The 18,909-nt window shown below is 37.4% G+C and overlaps 1 protein-coding gene across 2 annotated transcripts in view; it reads left to right on the forward strand.

Annotated features, from left to right (window-relative positions):
* Positions 1 to 18,909, forward strand: part of ADK (adenosine kinase) — a 296,570-nt gene that overhangs the window by 208,654 nt on the left and 69,007 nt on the right. For both annotated transcript variants that reach the window (XM_075717813.1, XM_075717812.1), the window contains exon 7: positions 694 to 864. In XM_075717813.1, coding sequence (XP_075573928.1) covers positions 694 to 864 — 171 coding nt within the window. The remainder of the gene's footprint in view (positions 1 to 693; positions 865 to 18,909) is intronic.

Raw genomic sequence — 18,909 nt, forward strand, 5'->3', positions numbered from 1 at the left:
CAATGCTAAATTCAAAATGGCAGCCTGGAACTGTTCTCTTACAGGATTGAAATCAGCATTCACTATTTAGTAGACAAATAGTCATTTCTGGTTGAGTTCTGTTTATTTTGTTTCACAAGTGATACTTAAGTGAATGTTCATATTCAGAATAAAGAACAATACTTTTGGGAGGGAGGGGGAATAAAACACCTGTCTGGAAATGTGAAAAACCCTAGGTTTTCCCTGCAAAACAACAACTACTACTACAATGACAGCATACTCAACATATTTATTATAAACAAGGTAATAATTTTTCAGGCAAGGGATTTCATTAATCTCCTAGCTGTGTATAGAGCCATCATACTTGACTTTGGAATTAAGTAGCACAGTCTGGTTGACTCTGTTACTAAAAAGGGGCATTTAGAATTATATCACCTTTTAAAATATGAACATTAGTCTTAGTTGCCATGGGAAAGTGTACTACATGGAATACAGAGGTAGGGAGTTATGTTTAATTTCGGAGGGCTGTGATTCTAGGCATATGCAGATTCTTTGTCACCTCCATAATACCTTAATGGAAAGGCACTATTTTCCAGTTCTTACGTGTGCACGTGTATGACAAAGGTGGGTTGGGAGAGACCTAGAAGGAGCATACTTCATGTGGTTCCTAATGTGAAATTAGTAACATCTGTTGATTTGTTTGGATGCTTGCAGGGGTTCTTCTTGACGGTGTCACCAGAAGCAGTATTAAAAGTGGCTACTCAGGCTTCTGCAAACAACAAGGTCTTCAGCTTGAATCTTTCTGCACCATTTATTAGCCAGTTCTACAAAGAGCCTATGATGAAAGTCATGCCTTATGTCGATGTCCTTTTTGGAAATGAGACGGTGAGTCTTACGAAAGTAATGGAAGTGTTTGTGTCTCTTGCACCTAGCTGTTTGTGTCTAGGAGCCTGCTTCCTGGTTCTCCGTTATTTATAGAGAGAGACTGACCATGTGAAGTGTCACTAGAAAATTAAATCCATGGTCACAGGACTGATATTTCAGTAGATGACAAAGATGTCACTTGACCTGTTAGACGTTTACAACTTGCTTATTCTAGCGTAGAGACACATGAACAAGTTACTCCAAGTTAAAAGGGGAAATACCCAACACGTTGGCTGCTTTGTAGTAACTGTCCATGTGCCTAATGTACTCACCCAGAAGTTAACTCTCTGCTGAAAGAAAACATATGAAGGGCTACTGCAGAGCTGCTGAGGTTCTGTAACTTGTTTCCGTACCCATACTGCTACTATTAATAGCATTTTTTTTCTGTGATGAAGACGACTCTTTGGGGACAAGTGGGAGAAGAAAACTAAGAAACGGTTAATTGGTTTAGAAGGTTCTCATTGATGTTATGGTAGATGGACCGGCAGTCCATCTAAGGAAGGCTTATCTTTGCTATGCAACGGTTGGCAAATAGATTGCATGAAATTCTGCCTGGAAGACCATGGTAACAGGCAAAAGATGGGGAGAATCTTTTTAATAAGGCCTGTTGTGACAGGACAAGGAATAACGGATTTAAACTAAAGAAGAATAGATTTAGAATAGACATTAGAAAGAAATTTTTTACAATGAGGGTGGTCAAGCACTGGAACAGGTTGCCCAGAGAGGTGGTAGAGGCCCCATCCAAGGTCAGGTTGGATGGGGCTCTGAGCAACCTGCTCTGGTTAAAGCTGTCCCTGCTCACTGCGGGGGGCTGGGCTAGATGACCTCTAAAGGTCCCTTCCAACCCAAAGCATTCAATGATTCTGTGATTCTATGAAATGAATTCAGATTTCGCTCATTGTAGTGCAATCATTTTTTAATTTTTTTTCCACTTCAGAAAGCACTCTTAAATATTTATTAGTTTGCTCAGCAGAAAAAGGTTAAAAAAAGCCTTGGAAAGTGTGACACACCTAAATGAAGTGTAGGCTTGTCTCTCAAGATAACTACATTAGTACAGGAAAATTATGGGAAAGCTACTTATTCCTGCCAGTGCTTATTCCTGATTGTGACGCAGGGAGTTGCACTGTCAACAAGTCAGTTTTTACACTATTGTACATGTGTCCACATTAGGGGCTAACATTGTTACAGATACAGAACTTTTTTTAAAAAAAAGGTGTTTTTAAAATGAACAAAATTGCAATGTTTTTAGATGCAGTAGGATAAGGGAAATGTTTTTAACTACAGTTAACAATACAGAAGAAGTGTTTTCCAGACATTTTGCTGCTATTGCCAACTGTTACCTTTATTCTGTCTTTCACAATACAGTCCTCACAAAGATACTACTGAATATTTTGATTTAATAGCAGTATAATCTCAACAAAAAAATCTTGTAGATTTCACAAATTAAGTAATAACAAGTTGTCCTGGTTTCGTCTGTGATAGAGATAATTTTCTTCCTAGTAGCTGGCATAGTGCTGTGGTTTGGATTTAGGATGAGAATAATGCTGATAGCACACTGATGTTTTAGTTGTTGCTAAGTACTGCTTACACTAGTCAAGGACTTTTCAGCTTCCCATGCTCTGCCAGGTGCACAAGAAGCTGGGAGGGGGCACAGCCAGAATAGCTGATCCAAACTGCCCAAAGGGCTATTCCATACCATATGGCGTCATGCTCAGTATATAGACTGGGGGGGGTTGGCCGGGGGGCAGCGATTGCTGCTCGGGGACTGGCTGGGCATTGGTCAGCGGGTGGTGAGCAATTGCATTGTGCATCACTTGCTTTGTATATTATTATCGTTGTTGTTGTTGTTGTTGTTGTTGTTGTTGTTGTTGTTGTTGTTGTTGTTATTATTATTATTATTATATTGTTATTACTACTACTACTATTTTACTTTACTTTATTTCAGTTATTACACTGTTCTTATCTCAACCCAGGAGTGTTTCTCACTCTTCCGATTCTCTCCCCGATCCCACCGTGGCAGGGGGAGTGAGCGAGCGGCTGCGTGGTGCTTAGTTGCTGGCTGGGGTTAAACCAGGACACAAGTCTAGTCAATGTTGGGGTGGAAGGGTTTCATAGAAACTTCTGCAATTAAACCTTGCTGGTCTTTTATATAAATATTGCCCCATCAACCTATCAGGAGAATTCAGATCACAGTGGTTCATTAGGTGCTGTTTTTCAGAAGATAAAACATAGGTTGTTGCTTTTTGTGCATTTGTGTACTTTATAAGTCATAGTCCACCATACTGGCAACATTCTAATTTTAGAAATTCTATTCAGACTACCTTAATTTCCCCTGCTATTTCACTTTGCTATGGTATTATTCACCTTCTGTCATAAAATATTGTATAGGACTATTGTGTGTATTAAAGCTGAGAGACTCCCTGCATTTTCTGTGTATAGTTTCTGAAGGTATCTTTCAGGGTAAATGAGACTACTTAAACTTCAGTGATCATCCTTAAACTTGGCAGTACAATAGATATAGAGAGAGATATATACACACACTTCAGAGTACCAGCCTCTTATGCTTTGTTACTTAATACCAATCAGTTGAAACCCTGGTCATTTTTCAGTCTTTGCTTTCTCCTATATAAGCTTATATGGCTTTCTGCTATATGAGCTGGCCATTGCTGCTTTTGAGTTGTTGAAATGCTATTTGCAGTGTTGTCTTTCTGTGTGACTTCAAACCATGCTCTTGGCATGGTGCACTTCTAGTTTTTAGTAGCTGCTGTATCTTGTGATTGTCAGTATTTCTGCTCTGTGCATATGGTTTGTGGTAAAGAGTAGTTGCAAAACTCAAGAGAAGCTCATTCTGACATGTTCTGCCTTCTAGTAGTTTCCTTCTTTTTTTTTTTTTTTTTTACCCTCCTATATTCATTTCATCTACAAGCACATTCAGGATTTTTTTCTGTGTGTGTGTGTTTGTGTATGCCTTTATGGGCAATGAACCACTTCAGCTAGCCAACACCACATTTTTGCCCATGTACTGTGACTTCCTTTTGCTTCTTGCTACATTTTCCATCAGTTTTGCTAGTTTAGTCAAATACTGAAAGTGCATAAGTTAACATATAAGCAAGGCATACTAAGTGATGTGGTTGTTACTTTATTAGTACAAACAATACTCTCAGACATGATTTTTATTCTTCCCTATATTTATCTTCACTCCACATTATAGACCAATACAATTTCATTGTTAAGCACTGAGCTGTTTATTTTTTGAGTAATACAAAAACATCCAAGAGCAGCAAAATTCCAAATTGCTGCCATTCCTTAACTAAAAACAATTGGCAAAGTGATTTTAAATTACATCTTCTACTTAAAAATTTACATCTGAATGGAGATTGGTTATTTCAGCCAGATGGTAATTAAAATGGGCAAGTTATAAACCTCTCAGAATAAATGTTCTAGTTTAGAATGTAAATGCCAGCATGGCCTTAACTGCAGTGGAGACACTGAATGCTGTCATAACAGCTCAGTACATGTATCAGTTTCAGCATGATCTCAGTGACCACTGGTGATTTGATCATTTGTTTAAATCCCTTTTATAACTAGCCAAACATCTTGTCTTGGATCTTTGATACTTATTAACTGTACTTCATACAATAAATTTAGTACAGAACATTCAGAATAGGAATAATTATATGTTCATTGCTGCTAACCAATTAGGGCCATTCTGCAGTCATTATCTAGCAATACATGACTGGAGAACTTGATTATTGTCATTGCTTTTAATTTTTATTAAATTAAGTTTTTTTTCATAGTGTCATTTTGCAAATGGTTCTTAGCAATAATACCTTCCAAGCTACCATAATCACTGGATAATTAACCTGCCAGGATTAAGCACACTCTACTTTGCCTCAGGATGCTTAACTCTCAAATAAGGTCAATTATCTCCTGATGATAACTGCTTTGTCACAAGTTGCTGCTTAATTTGTCTGTAAAAGCTCACCTTAGAATACATATTTTAGAACTCAAAGTAACTTTCAATAACAGAATGGTCAAAGGAGTGCAAGCTTTTAAAATTACATCTCTGCACAGAATTGTGGAATGTTTCCCACACAGCAATTATACTAGGCAAGTAAAGGAGCCTAAATTTGCATGTATTTCTTCCCCAGACCTCTTCCCACTTTCCCAGTTAGGGTTAAAGCTTGATGTCTTTGATATACTTGACCCATCAAAGTCAATAATGGGCACAGGAATCTGAACTCAATTTCCAGTCTCCCCGAAAGATGTGAGTTACAATGCATCTCCTCAGGGAAGGAACTGCTTCTGGGGGGAATGGTCTGTGTATTTTGGGATGTGCAGCTGGATAGCAGTTTCTTTTCTGTGGAGGTCTTCAGAATTCAAGGGACACTACAAAGCTTTCACATGATTCATCCCTGCATATGGCAGTCATTCATGATTCAGAGGAATATTTATTAAGATATTGATGTGGTAAAGATCTTCTGGGTTCTCTTCCTATGTGTAGGCAGACAGCACTGAGAAATTTTAGAATTCAGAAACTTTAGAATTACAGACATGCTGAACTCCTCATCTATTGCTTTACAACAAAAACCATAACCAAACAATATAGCTTGCAGTATACAGGGTACAGCAATCAGTAAAAGTTGAGGAGGTTACGCAGAAGAGAAATCGTGGATTTTTCTAAAGCACAAATATAATAAAGAAAACTAAGATAACAATTATTCTTGGAAATTAGATCCTCTTCCTCTCTAGTGTAAAGAGCTGTTACTTCTAAACATGCAGTCTCTGAACAAATTAATTACAGGATTGTAAGCTGAAGTTCTGCAAAGACAGATGCTTCTGCAAGCTCATCGGGAAATTGATGCGGGTGTGACAGAAATGTGCTGAAAAGAAAGAGGGTTGCGTGCAAGACTTCTGTGTTTTAAAAAGCAATGACAGTAGCTTTAGTGGTGCTTCTGGAGTTACAAATCCTGCGTTGTAAAAAGATGGGTGCCTTTTTTAGCAATAAGATATCAAATGGGTCTTGTCGTCATTTCATCTTACAATTATGCCGACATGGTACATTGTGCCTCCTTAATTAAAAATATTTTCAAGTGAGGCATCAATTACTAACATAAACATCCTTACAAAGGCTGTTTGGACACAGCCTTTAAGAACCTTTATAAGCCTTTATAAAGGCAAGTCTCTTTAATGATGTGGAAAATTCTCTTTAATGGCAAGGAAAAACAGTAAATCTAAAACTGATAACAGTGGTTAACATGCTCCTGATTTTGAACTCGCAGTCAGTCTGTAGTTTTGTGCTTATTTTAACCAGGGGAGTGAATGGAAGTGCTGCTAAGTTTTCTGGCATAAAACTGTGTTCAACACGCTAGGATTTACACCTAAATGATGGTTGCCAAACAAATTGGTCTATTCCCTTTCTGTAACCTATAATGCATGTTTGTAAACAACTTTCACTCCACATACTTTGATATGTTACATTAAGATACAACACTGTGGTCAACCTTCAGTCCCACCTGCAAATTTCATCTGCTGGATTATCACCTGGGACCAGATTGATACCTGCAGGCTTAGGAATCTGCCCACATTTCACAAGAATCTTGAATGAGACATAATCATTTTTGTAAGATAAATGAGCCTCCTAGTGATTCTTTTTAAACTAGTGTGTATTTGGCATAACTGAATTGATCTGAATTTACACCAGTGTTATTGCAACTGTTTATAGACCTAGCAGATAGTTTTCTGCACTACCTGAACGTCCTGTCACACTGGTGAATTGTCTGATTCTTGATGAAACAATTAAGAGGTAAGAGACAGGAGAAAACCAGGTGGCCGATGTAAGTTGGTGTGTGGAGGAAGGGAAATACAGTTTGACTTTCAATACATAATGAAAGGGAGACAAACATTTCAGTCTGTTCTTCTGTATCAGATGGGGCCAAGAAGTAAGGAACGTAGCAAAGGAAGGCTGGTCATGCCATAAATATCACCAAATTGTTGTTTCTGTTTGAAGTGTTTTCAAGTAAGCATTTAAAATTATTTTTGAATGTTTAAAATTATTAGTAGAAGGCAAATACTAGATTGTATTTGAAACTGAGCGTCTTGAAGAGGCACATTTTACTGTACCGCTAACTTGCATGTATGTTATGTAAAGAGCCCTTAAGAGACCTTGATTCTTTCTTTTTAGCTTACTGGAACTGGTCCATGGTGAGGGGTTATTTTCAGCCAGTGGTTGTTTGCAGGCTGTCTTCCTTATGAGTTCAACCTTTACCTTCAGCTTCTACATCTTTATTCATTTTGAATTAAGTTTTCAGAAACATTAATCATCTTAAATGAAATTAAGTTGGGTGTCAGTGTTTTGCATCTCAATTTATATGCTGGTATTTTCCTTTTTGTTAAGCTTGTAGAAGTTCTCAGAAACTTGCCCCACAGGTGAGGGTAATTATCTTCATTTCGTAGGCTGAGTGAGAGACTGAGGTTTGCACAGTCCCCTACAGGGAGTCTGCGGTTAACTTAAAAATTGTAGTCAGATATTCTGACCCAGTTTATTAAATACACATGGGAAAAAAATTTGTAAGGAGACATCTCCTCTTCTGTTTTAACAGGTAGAGGTTTTTCAGGTCACCTGCTGCTGGTGTTTGCTTTTCTAAACTGCAGTAAACATAGCAATTTCTTTTTATAAATCCTACATTTAAGATTGCTGCAAAGTCTTTGGAGGGAGTCTGGGAATTAAAAATTGTAATTTTGAATGGAGAAAAAATAAATATTATTTTTCTTTGATGTCTTTGCAGAATTTTGACACTTATTTCCTGGTGCAGGTGTTGTGTTTTCAATTACAGGAAAGCTATGGCATTGTAATATTGCAGCTTAATTCATAGAATTAACTTTCTCAGTATTGGAATATCTCGTAAATTGTGGCCAACTGAAAAATGAGAGGGTCTGTAGCACAAGAGAAGTTGATAATGTCAATGGTGCGTTGTAAAGATGTGCTGTGGGAAGGATGCTGAAACAGCCCAAGGCTATTTCAGCTGCAGACACTGAATCTGCTTCTCCCTTGCTCTTCTCTTCTTTTTTTTTTTTTTTTTTTTTTTTTTTCTTTTTTTTCCTCTTTTTCCCCCTCCCTTGTGAACTGCAGTGGCTCTCTGAGACGAAATGCTTTTAAATCATTTCCCAACCTTGCAGCCGTCTTTGATAAAAGCCCTGTTATCTGAAATGATATGAATCACTGTGGAGTTAATCATACCTTATACAACAACATATTTTGTTGTGATTCATTCTGTTTCAATTAATCATCTTATTTATCTACATTGTCTCAGCTGCTGCACTGAAATTCATGAGTAATAAGCAAGTAATTATTTTAGTATAGTTTACCTAGTACATTATGAATGAAAGGAAAATTGAGAGCCAAGTATTTAAATTGATATTTAGTCCTGTTTTCAGCTAATGTCTAGCTATTTAAGCAATTTAGGAATCCTATCTCGAAAATGGCTTTCTTTTTTCCTGTTATGGAAAACAAGCAGGTATTTAGAAGAGAAGCATTTACTTTACAACGGGCTTCACTTCTTAAAACTAAAAATATTTTCTGATAGTCTCTCAGAATGCTTAGGGATATTTATCCTTCCTTATGCTATGCAGTGTTGAGGTACTTTTAAGATTACAAATACTGGTTAGAACACAGCACAAGACAGAACATGTCCTGTGAGGAGGGAAGGCAGATTTCACTGTATTTCAGCAGCTTGTGTTTTACTGACGATGATTGATAACACTTTTCACTTTGTAGCACTTCCCAGAGCGTCTCATAACACTTCATAAACATTAAAGCTCAGAATAAACCAATAAGGTGGGTGTGTAGTCTTGTCTCTGTTTTACAGGTGGACAATTGAGAGGTTATTTGCCCAAGGTCATACAGCCAGAGCAGAGCCGGGAACAAGCGAAATCGAGGTCTAACTTTTTTCTTCAGTTAGTGTCCTGAAATGTTGTCAGCTGCTGGATACATTTAGGACAAAACTCACCTGACTGGAGGAAAAGACCTGCAGAATTTGGCTTTCAGTTTTCAGAGTAGTATTAATATATGTCTCTGAAAGCTTTTTGAAGGTGAACTGCATCTGCATTTTCAATAATCAGTACTAGGGCAAAAAGGTATAATATATGATATAGTACAAATATATAATGTAAGAGCTGCAAAAATAAGAGTATGAATAGAATTTAGTTATACAGTTGATAAGAAGTAGAATGAAGGCAGAAATGTTCACAAAAACTTCTTTAAATCAGTGTAAATCCAGAACAATTAAATTTCACAGAAATATTTGCAGATAACAATGCAGATAAGATATCTAGGTTTCAATAAAGGTTTTGTTTTCCAGTCCAGCTGAGGTCTATTCAATGACTCCACATTTCAAGCCCTATTTGGGGCAGATGTAGCCAGTTTCTGAATCAGAGCATTGTTAGATCATGCTAAAGGCTTTTATGCCAACATATACTGGGGATTCTCCCCCTGTTACAGTCCTTACAGTGAATTGTAAGGCTGGAGTTTCCATGTTATCTCCATGGATAACATTTAAATGTGAGCTGATGCAGACCTTTCTCACCTGCCCTTATCGCATAGTCTCATCTGCCCCCTTTAGTCAGATTTAGCAATTTTATGCCCATAGCAAGAGCAATTTCTGTGGGCTAGGTTACTGTTGAATCACTGAGCCAGTCCAGCTTTCCCAGGCAACAGGATCATTAGATCTGACTAGATGAGAGGGTAATACATGGTGATACAGAGGACTTGGAAAGAGAAAGCCTGATAACCTCTCTGTTTCATCTGATATAACCAGTCTATACTGTTAGGGTCTCCCAAGCAATATAGCAAAGAGACACCTCTGGGGATATTGTCTGACTTAAAGATTTTCTTTCTGTAGTGTAGTATTTACAGCAATATCCTTTTTAATCCTGACTTGCATTATATATGCAGCCACTCAATACAGTTTTATCTGCAGGTATTTAGTTGAATGTTATTATGCATGGATAAGTTCAGGTGTTAGCCGTAAAGTTCTTGGACAGAGGTTTTTATGTAAAAGAGCTTGTATTTGCCTAAGGAGTATGTATTGATGCTTCCTATGTTTATAAATTGGAGTCTGAACAATGTTCAAAACCCTGTGATCATGTATTGTAGAGAGGTCTGGAGGCTGCTCTACGCTAAATTATTCAAGAAAATATGCAATATAATGTAATAAATGCAGAGAATAAAAGTAGATGTGTTTTTCAGTCTGCATGAGTGTGAATGTTTTAGTAATTAATACTGAAGCTGCTTAAGAAAAATACATGCAAAATGCAAACGTGTAGTTGTACAAAAGTAAGTTGAAACTGTATTACAGTGGCTTTTCATTTTTGGTTTTAAAACTATTTTGTAAAGGATTAGTCTTGAAAACATAGTTTGAGGGTTTGGAATAGAATTGGCAATATCTTTATTACATTAACATATTTTTCTGTACTGTTACATAGCACTATTTTTTCAAAACTACAGTTTCAACCTTGTTTCTTTTCTCATGTTATGTTTCTCTATCAACACCTCCCTTCACCCTGCTTATATAGCTCAAACAATATTTTTATTCTGTCAAGAATGTTTTACATCTGATTACAAATCTATTAAGTAGTTTCATTTTTCTGACTTTCTTCAACAAAGAAGAGCAAAACTAGGCATTTGAACCTTCTTGTCTTTCCAACTAGTTATATAATCTTCTGTCACTGGGATTCCTACTGTTTGTAGATTTGACAGGAATAAATGCAACCCACAGATGTTTCCTTAAGACTACTGAAAAGGTGCTATGTATAAGTAAACAAAAAAGATTTTTCCTTCATGCATTGACATATACGTTGAAGGTATTTAGATCTGACTTCTGCTAAACTGCTATTGATTAAAATCTGTATTTTAATTTTTCATCAGAACTTAGAGTTAAGACATTAAAATTGATAACACTGGGCATTTTCATTGATTATATTAATTATACAATTAAAACATGATTTGTCCCTCCTATAAATGGCATTAAAAGGAAAGTTAAATGTGCACTGTATTCTGAAGCATATGCGATGGGTCGCAAATATATGTAAGGGTTGCAAAAATATTTTATTAATTTCTAAACAATTTCTCCAAGAGCTGTCAAAAATTAGGAAAGGAGCTTGGAGAATGAGTAGGAAAAAATATAGTTGCAGCGTACCTAGAATATCTGAAAGATACATAAAAGCATCCATGGTTTTCCCAAAGGTATTAATTGATCTCTAAAACCTTGCCTTATTTATAAGCATAAGCCACCCCATTTACAACAGCCTTTGGGTGATAATTTTGCAGCCACATGAAAGTGTCTCCTTAAGCTATATTTTGAGGTTTAGTGGTCATATTCTGGCTTACAATACCATTTGTTTAAATATTGACCTCCCAGGGAAGCAATGTGGAGAAATTGCTTTGCTATAGGTTTTTGTTCTAAGTTATTGGAACTCATCTCTCGTAGTCATTACACTTTTTTTTTTTAATTATCCACAGAACCTTTACTTTATTAGAAGTACTGCCAACACAGACGTGATAAGTAACAATGTCAAAATATTGCTCATTAAGTCCTCAGACCCTCATCTGACACCTCCTATTCCATGTCAAAACCAGCAACATATGCAGTCACATTAGGGAAACATGCATATATGAGTCAGTTTGCTTTCCATGCTGAAGTAGTTTCCAGGTGTAGGAGCTCACCTCTAGAGGAAAGAACTGTAGCGGTCTAATGGGTGGGAAGGTAGAAATTTTGAAAGATATAAATCTGTCTGTTTCTTGGTTATGTTTTTGGCTGTGTAGAGGGGGACCCCTACTCTGAATTTGATACTCAACAAACAGTTGTATTCATCATCCTCAAGTTATTTCATTCAGAGGTGGCAGTTTCACAAGCAGAAACTTTCTTCTTCCCAAATGCAGCTAAGAAGAGCTTCCTCACCACCCATACAAAGGAAGTGGCCATCAGTATCTGCTTCTTGTTCGAGTCTTAGAGCTTGGAGCCAGCTGGTTCTCCCTGCTCCATAAGGCCATGGGCTGTCCTTGTCAATAAGCAAAAACCTTTAGCATTTGAGAAATTCATTTGAAAGCAATGGGAAAGTGGTACACATTCCAATGGAAGAACCTTAGGATCCCCAACTAATCTGTCCTTAGGGATACTTCTCAAGTTGTGCTGCTGTTATCAAGGTACAGCCCTGCTAGGCTATTTGAGGATGTCACAAAAGTTTCCAGAGTTAGGACTTTTATTTTAAATTTTTCTGATGCTGAAGACTGATGGATCTTGGTTCAGGGGAAACTCATTGTTTTCACCGGGAAATTCTGCTTCTTCGTTTTTATTTTATTGTCCTTTGAGTCTAAGCCAGTCTGCAGGTGCCAGTCAACAGCATGCTGCTTTCTCTTCCTCTGTGGCTGTCCTTCTGAAGGATACTATTTTTGTAATTCTGAGAGGCCAAGCTATTAGCAGTATCTTTGGCAGGTAAGAGACCTCACAGAATTAGGTCCTCTTCAGGATCTCTTTTAACAAAGCGTCTTTCTGCTCTGGAATTCCTCTGAGAGACCAGGGCATTTTTATCTTGTGTAATCATCAGGCTGCAGACCTCTCCAGGTTGCGCAACACTTCTTTCTTTTTTAACAGAACTGGAATTTTCATGAGAAATTAAGTTGTAGCCATAAATTGTGTTGTTGGGGCAGTTCTGATAGCTCTGAAAGGAAGACCTTCCTCCAACTGGAAAAATATCTGAAATATCATGGAACTGCAGGTATCTTTCACCATAGGATCACCTGAAGCTTTTTCTTAACTTTTTTTGAAATGTGTATGACCTATGTGGATGGGCAGTCATATGGCCTTAACACACACAATATTTAATATATTTGTCATTTTGGAGCAACTATGATTAACGTGTCTTTTTCTTCTCATTGAAATTTCTACTAGACCAGTAGATACATCTGTGAGTGGTCTTGGACACATGCCAGTTTCAGATAAATGGATCAGTCAATTTAAATTCTGCACATATAGTTGCCAAACACTATGCATTTGATTTGAACATCAAAGTAAATGCCAGATTTGGATGGAGCTTCATCTTGGTATATGCGAATTACAATAATGAGTCAAACTACTGAATCTAACTGCTCAAAAAAGAACACTCATCATCTGGAACCAAATTCATTTCTTCTAGCATCTAAACTGGTGAAAAGAACTGAAGTAGTACATACCCTTATGCTGGCCAATTGTAGCCCATCTCTGAACATGCATTATCTGAGAGCTGGGTGAATACGCGTATGAGTATTCTAAAGGGTGGCGCTGGTGGGAGGTGGACCCATCACACCATGGAAACCATAAGTTTCAGCAGTCCATATTAACTTTACTTGTGGATGAGTTTCTTTCATATTTCAAGCAAGAACTTTGTGTCCCAGGATGAGTGGTGCATGTATGTATTTCATGTAGAGCAAGCTAAAATAGAGATCAATGTGTTTAGTGTGTTAACATAATTTTCAGCTGTGTTCTTGGGATAATTTTTAAGCTGGCATGGAAGTAACAACGTAAGTCATCCCAAAGTTATCTTTTCATTTATGGTAAAGATATTAAGTATTTTAGGGAGGGGTCTTCCTTGTAACAGAATTTATTCAAAGCATAACTACGCATTTTGGACCTCTTCCATTGGAATTGTTTTTGTAGGAAGTTAGATGTCAAGTATCTCTTTTTAACTAATCTTCACCTGTACTATTCTTAAATAAGAGTTTCTCTTTCTTGTTATTTTAGAACTTAAAAGTGCACTGTATAGAATACTGCTACATAAATTAACAGAAGTTGGTTACTTTGGATGGCATTTGGACAGATCTAGAGTGAGAAAGGAATATGTAATAGGTTAATGAGGAATGTTATCACACCAGGAAGATGCTTAATTCAGGAGTAAGTTATGCAGACATTCTTTCTTGTGGCTGTTATTCAAGGTAACAATTTTTAGAATAGTATCTTATGTAAAGAAACACAAAGCAAACACCCTCATTTTTCTACTTCAAAATCTATACATTCAATGATCCAGTAATGATTTTGAGTGTTAGGTAGATGGGGAGAATTGCATAATTAGACAATATGACTATCCACAGTTAATATTCTTTAACACTTATTTTTCAGGGTAAAAGCCAACTCTTTAATGAGAGTTTAAAGGAAACCAGACTGTTCTGTAAACTTTCAGTTTCCTTCAGTTCTCTTTGTTACAGTTTTCCAAAGATGGGGTCCTGGACTAGGTAGATTGCTGATCTGATCCAGTATGACCAGTCTTGTTCTTTCAAGAAAAGGTTAGCCAGATAAATAGGACACTCTCATTTTACAGTTTATACAATATGTGGAAAGTTTTCTAATGATTTTTTTTTTTTAAATTAGAATTGAACAGCTGTTTTCAGTGCTACTGTTTTGTTCATCTGTTAATAAGACCTCTTGCAATAAATCCTTGTTCAGGATAATGAATAAGAAAAATTAGACTTCATGTAGATAAAATTCCCAAGAGTAGATTTGAAATATATCTAACTCATCCTGCAAACTGTTTGAAATGTACCCAATGTTGTCTATACTAATCTGTCCAAACCATGTTACTAATTTAAATCAAGATCATAACAAGTTATGAAGCTTACCTATTCATAACATTTCCTTAGGTCCTTTTTTTTTTCTCTGTATATTTCTTGCATTCCATTGTTGTGCTTTCACCCCAGCCGGCAACTAAGCCCCACACAGCCGCTTGCTCACTCCCCCCGCGGTGGGATGAGGGAGAGTCAGAAGAGTAGAAGTGAGAAAACTCGTGGGTTGAGATAAAGGCAGTGTAATAAGTAAAGCAGAAGCCGCGCACACAATTCACTCACTACTTCCCATTGGCAGGCAGGTGCTCAGCCACCTCCAGGAAAGCAGGGCTCCATCACGTGTAATGGTTACTTGGGAAGACAAACGCCATCGCTCCGAATGTCCCCCCCCTTCCTTCTTCTTCCCCCAGCTTTCTCTGCTGAGCATGAGGTCATATGGTGTGGGATATCCCTGGGGTCAGCTGTCCCAGCTCTGTCCCCTCCCAGCTTCTTGTGCCCCCCCAGCCTGCTCGCTGCTGGGGTGGGGTGAGAGGCAGAAAAGGCCTTGGCTCTGTGTAAGCACTGCTCAGCAGTAACCAAAACATCCCTGTGTTATCAACACTGTTTGGAGCACAAATCCAAAACCTAGCCCCATACTAGCTACTCTAAAGAAAATTAACTCTATCCCAGCCAAAACCAGTGAATCCATTTTTTCTGGAATCAAACCCATCATAGCCAGCAACAGCCTGGGGTGCAAATTTGGTATAACTATGCGATGTTTTCCTATTTTAATTCTGCATTTTACAGACACTTCTATGGATCTTATGTTGCCTGTCTCAGCTATGTGGAAAGTATAACAAGGTCTTCAGTAGTACTTATTACTGAGCATAGTTACTGTTCTCTCTCAACAGAGACAGCTTCTATGCTCTGAACTACCCCAACTAACCATCTTTCTGTAATAAACCATCTCTTGGAAACCCTTTCCATGTTCCTGCTCCCAGTAATCTCCCTGCAAATACAAAATGCCTCCCTAACATTATACTGGCTAGAGACATGAGGCATGCAGCGTTCAGGCCTACATCAATATCTTTGGTCCTTGGATGGGTGTAAATGGAAGATTGACAATATTGCAGAGGGGAGATCCCCAGCTTGCCAGCAAGACACACCCAACTTACTGCCTGCCCTTGAAGGCCTCAGGATATTAAGCCTTACATATGAGTTTACCATTTATCAATAAGCTATTATGGGATAACCGTAGAAGGTTTCTAAAACATTTTCCGCTGAGCCTCATACAACTTCCTGACTTTACAGACAAAGGCATATGAAAAATTGTATCAATAAAAATTTTAAATTCTTTAAAACGGTTTTCCTCTGAAACATGTCATATACAGAATATATGATGGGTTGGCATATTAAAATGGTTTCGTGGATCCTTTTCTAAGGCAACTTGCATTTCTAGCTTGCGAATTGACCATTTGAGTAATGTGTCCATCCCAAGACAGTTTTTCTAAGAAACTGTCATGTGTTCTTTTTTCTTGCCTATCTCCTGCCCTTATTATTACAGCAGTTAACTTTATAGAAGGTGTTTGGAGTACTGTACACTGTACAAAACAGAGTGAGAGGCATGTCCTGTCCTGAGAAATTTACATTTTAAACAGAGATAACAAAAGACTGGAGAAGTAATGACCAGTGAGAGGTGAAATGTCATAACAATGATCATACACTTGCTCAGTGCCATTACCAAAAATGTAGCTAAGGTTTTTGCCCTGTAATCTCATATTTTTAAAGGCAATGCAATCAATGGAAAAGAAAAAAGCAATGATGGGCTATGCTAAGTCTAGATATCCAAGTCCCTTCACTATAGATTTTTTTTAGTAATTTTTTGCATTTTTTTTTTTGTTTTCAGTCTTACATATCATGCAGAATTAAAGCAGTTCATGATCAGTTAGAATTTTAAATATTTAAGAAAGCAGTATTTAAGATTAACTGTCCTCCATTTACTGACCGTTACTTGGAACCAAAAAAATCTCGTATTTTTGTAAGCATAGTAAGCTACACTGTTTTTCTTTAAACTTTAGGGTATGAATTATATTCCTATAATGACAGCTGCAGGGTGGAATGTTTTAACACACTGGAGTGAGATATATCTTGGACACATTCTTGGTATCTTAAGTTCAACATGCTCCATATGGTGCCACTGAGCCAGTGATTTTGAAGAAAACAGTCAAAGACTGCTGAAACAGCGTAAAATACAAATTAGTCTTTGCTATATAAGTAAAAAAATTCACTGTCAATCTTTTCAGCTTTCTGCATGAATACTTCCAGCAACTTTTAATAGCAGTCACCATGTTTTAGAACAACTGTTGCATTCTAGCAGAACAGAGTAAAAGATTGTGGGCTGCGAATGCATACTCGTTATTAACTGTATTACACCTAAGTCTTATGTGGGAGAGCAAAGAGAAAGGAGGTTGGGCTTCTCTGTATTGTCACATTAGTCTTTAACATGGCAGCAGGGATTGTGTGCTGCAAGATTTGTGAGTAGGTTGCTCTTTGTTAACTTGGTCCTCTGTCAGCACAAAAGAGCCATGAAAGAGCTGTGTCTCAGGGAGGTGTCTTCCCAGGCCTACTATTGAGAATAGCAACGATAGGGTACCTGTAGTAAAACTATCTAACAACCATTGTTATGACTTAAATATTTTAGTGTTTGTTGTACTGGGTTAGCTGGGAATTATGTTTTCAGGACTTTGGACTTTTTTCATGCATGTTTTTTGTTCATAGTATCATGACAGGTAGGAGTTAATGTATAACTTGCTTATCTGTCTTTTATCCTAATGTGATTGGATTTTTTTCAACATAAACTTAACCCTGAGTTTCCTGACTTTATATTCATGCTTATGGATTTCAGAGTTCTCACAGCATACTTGCCATTCTTAATACTAAAGTTATTGGTTCATACCCTGATTTTAACTCTGTATTGACCTGATGTAAATTTTAGTCCTGGATTATTATTATTAGGGCTTTTTTAAAGCATCAGACATGGACTCCATACAAGAAACCCAAGGATTACACAGCCATGCAAAAGTTCTGTCTCTTTCAAGTAGCATCAGCCTTCAATCATTTTGTATTGATGTTGACTCTTAAGAACAGATTTACAAATATAAGAGAGCATAAGAAAAACAGCCACAGTACACCAACCTGTTAATCTATACTTGTGTACCTTTTCTATCAGCAGAGCAACATAATGAAATGAGAGCATTACTGATGAATCAGACCCTTAAGGTAGTGATTTGCAGAGTTATATTAATGTGAATTTGCACATTACTGCCTGAGTTGATCTAGGAATTTACTGCCAGGTGAAGAGGGAGATCTTACTCCCTGCTCTCCCGCTTTTCAGGCTTGTAGCTTCTGTCTCAGGTTTCCTCTGCACAGTGGGGCTAAAGCAGCAGATACATGGGGGATATTTTAAAGAAAAGGCCCAAGGAGGTGTGGCCACATGATTTTTAAACAGGGATGTGATTTGAGACAGTCAATCTAAAAGTAAGAAACCAAAACACAGTCCTTGAGCTTCTTCCCCACCGCTAAATTGTTACAATCTATAAACTCATTAGACAAAGACTGACAGGTGACTAGCATTTTAGTAATCCCATATTAGAGCTACCTGCACTGCTGTAGTCCCTCTAGATACAATTAGATAAAACAATCATCAATAGCTTGTTTAAATTTCCATCTTTAAATATAGCCTGAGTAGCAAATTTAAAATTATAATTATGTACACGTGTTTGTTAAATCCTTTGGGATACAACCAATGTTGGTATCTGTGGTAAAGGACCTAGTTGCCAATGGATTGATAAATAAAGTTCTTGTACGCTTTCAGTACATTCAAAGCATGCAAGATCTTGATACATGTTTCTCACAGTAAACAGAGGTCAAATCTCTGCTTTAAGTGAAAAACACAACTTAATATTGGTGTTAGAGACATGATCAGAACATCAATGATACCTTAAGGTGGATGCTTTCTCCTCATACATAAAACTGTTCTTGCAGCAGCTGGATTCTCTAGTTTAAAAAGATATCTGCTGATGTTCGTCGAGTCACTGAACATACACTGGTATATGTTCTATGAGAGACTTATTCAGCTATATCTCCCTCATCAGTGATAACTGTGTAGGCCTTCCAGTCTCCACGGCCATCCTAATCCATTTGATATGATGATATAATGCAGCTGTCACAAAACACTATCCCCTTTCTTTCAGAAATCTAAGACTTCCAAGCCCAAGGAAATGATCCCAAGGGATCCACTTGACCTATCAGTGCCTGCCTTCATTTTGTTCCATGGGTAGACCAGTCCCTTTGGTTATCTGCTCAGCAGGATTACAGTCACTGTCTAAATTGGAAGACAACTGTGCTTTCCTTCTCTGACTATCAGTTCATCATCA

Source organism: Pelecanus crispus, chromosome 10 (assembly GCF_030463565.1).
Source record: "Pelecanus crispus isolate bPelCri1 chromosome 10, bPelCri1.pri, whole genome shotgun sequence".
Taxonomy (NCBI): Eukaryota; Metazoa; Chordata; class Aves; order Pelecaniformes; family Pelecanidae; genus Pelecanus; species Pelecanus crispus.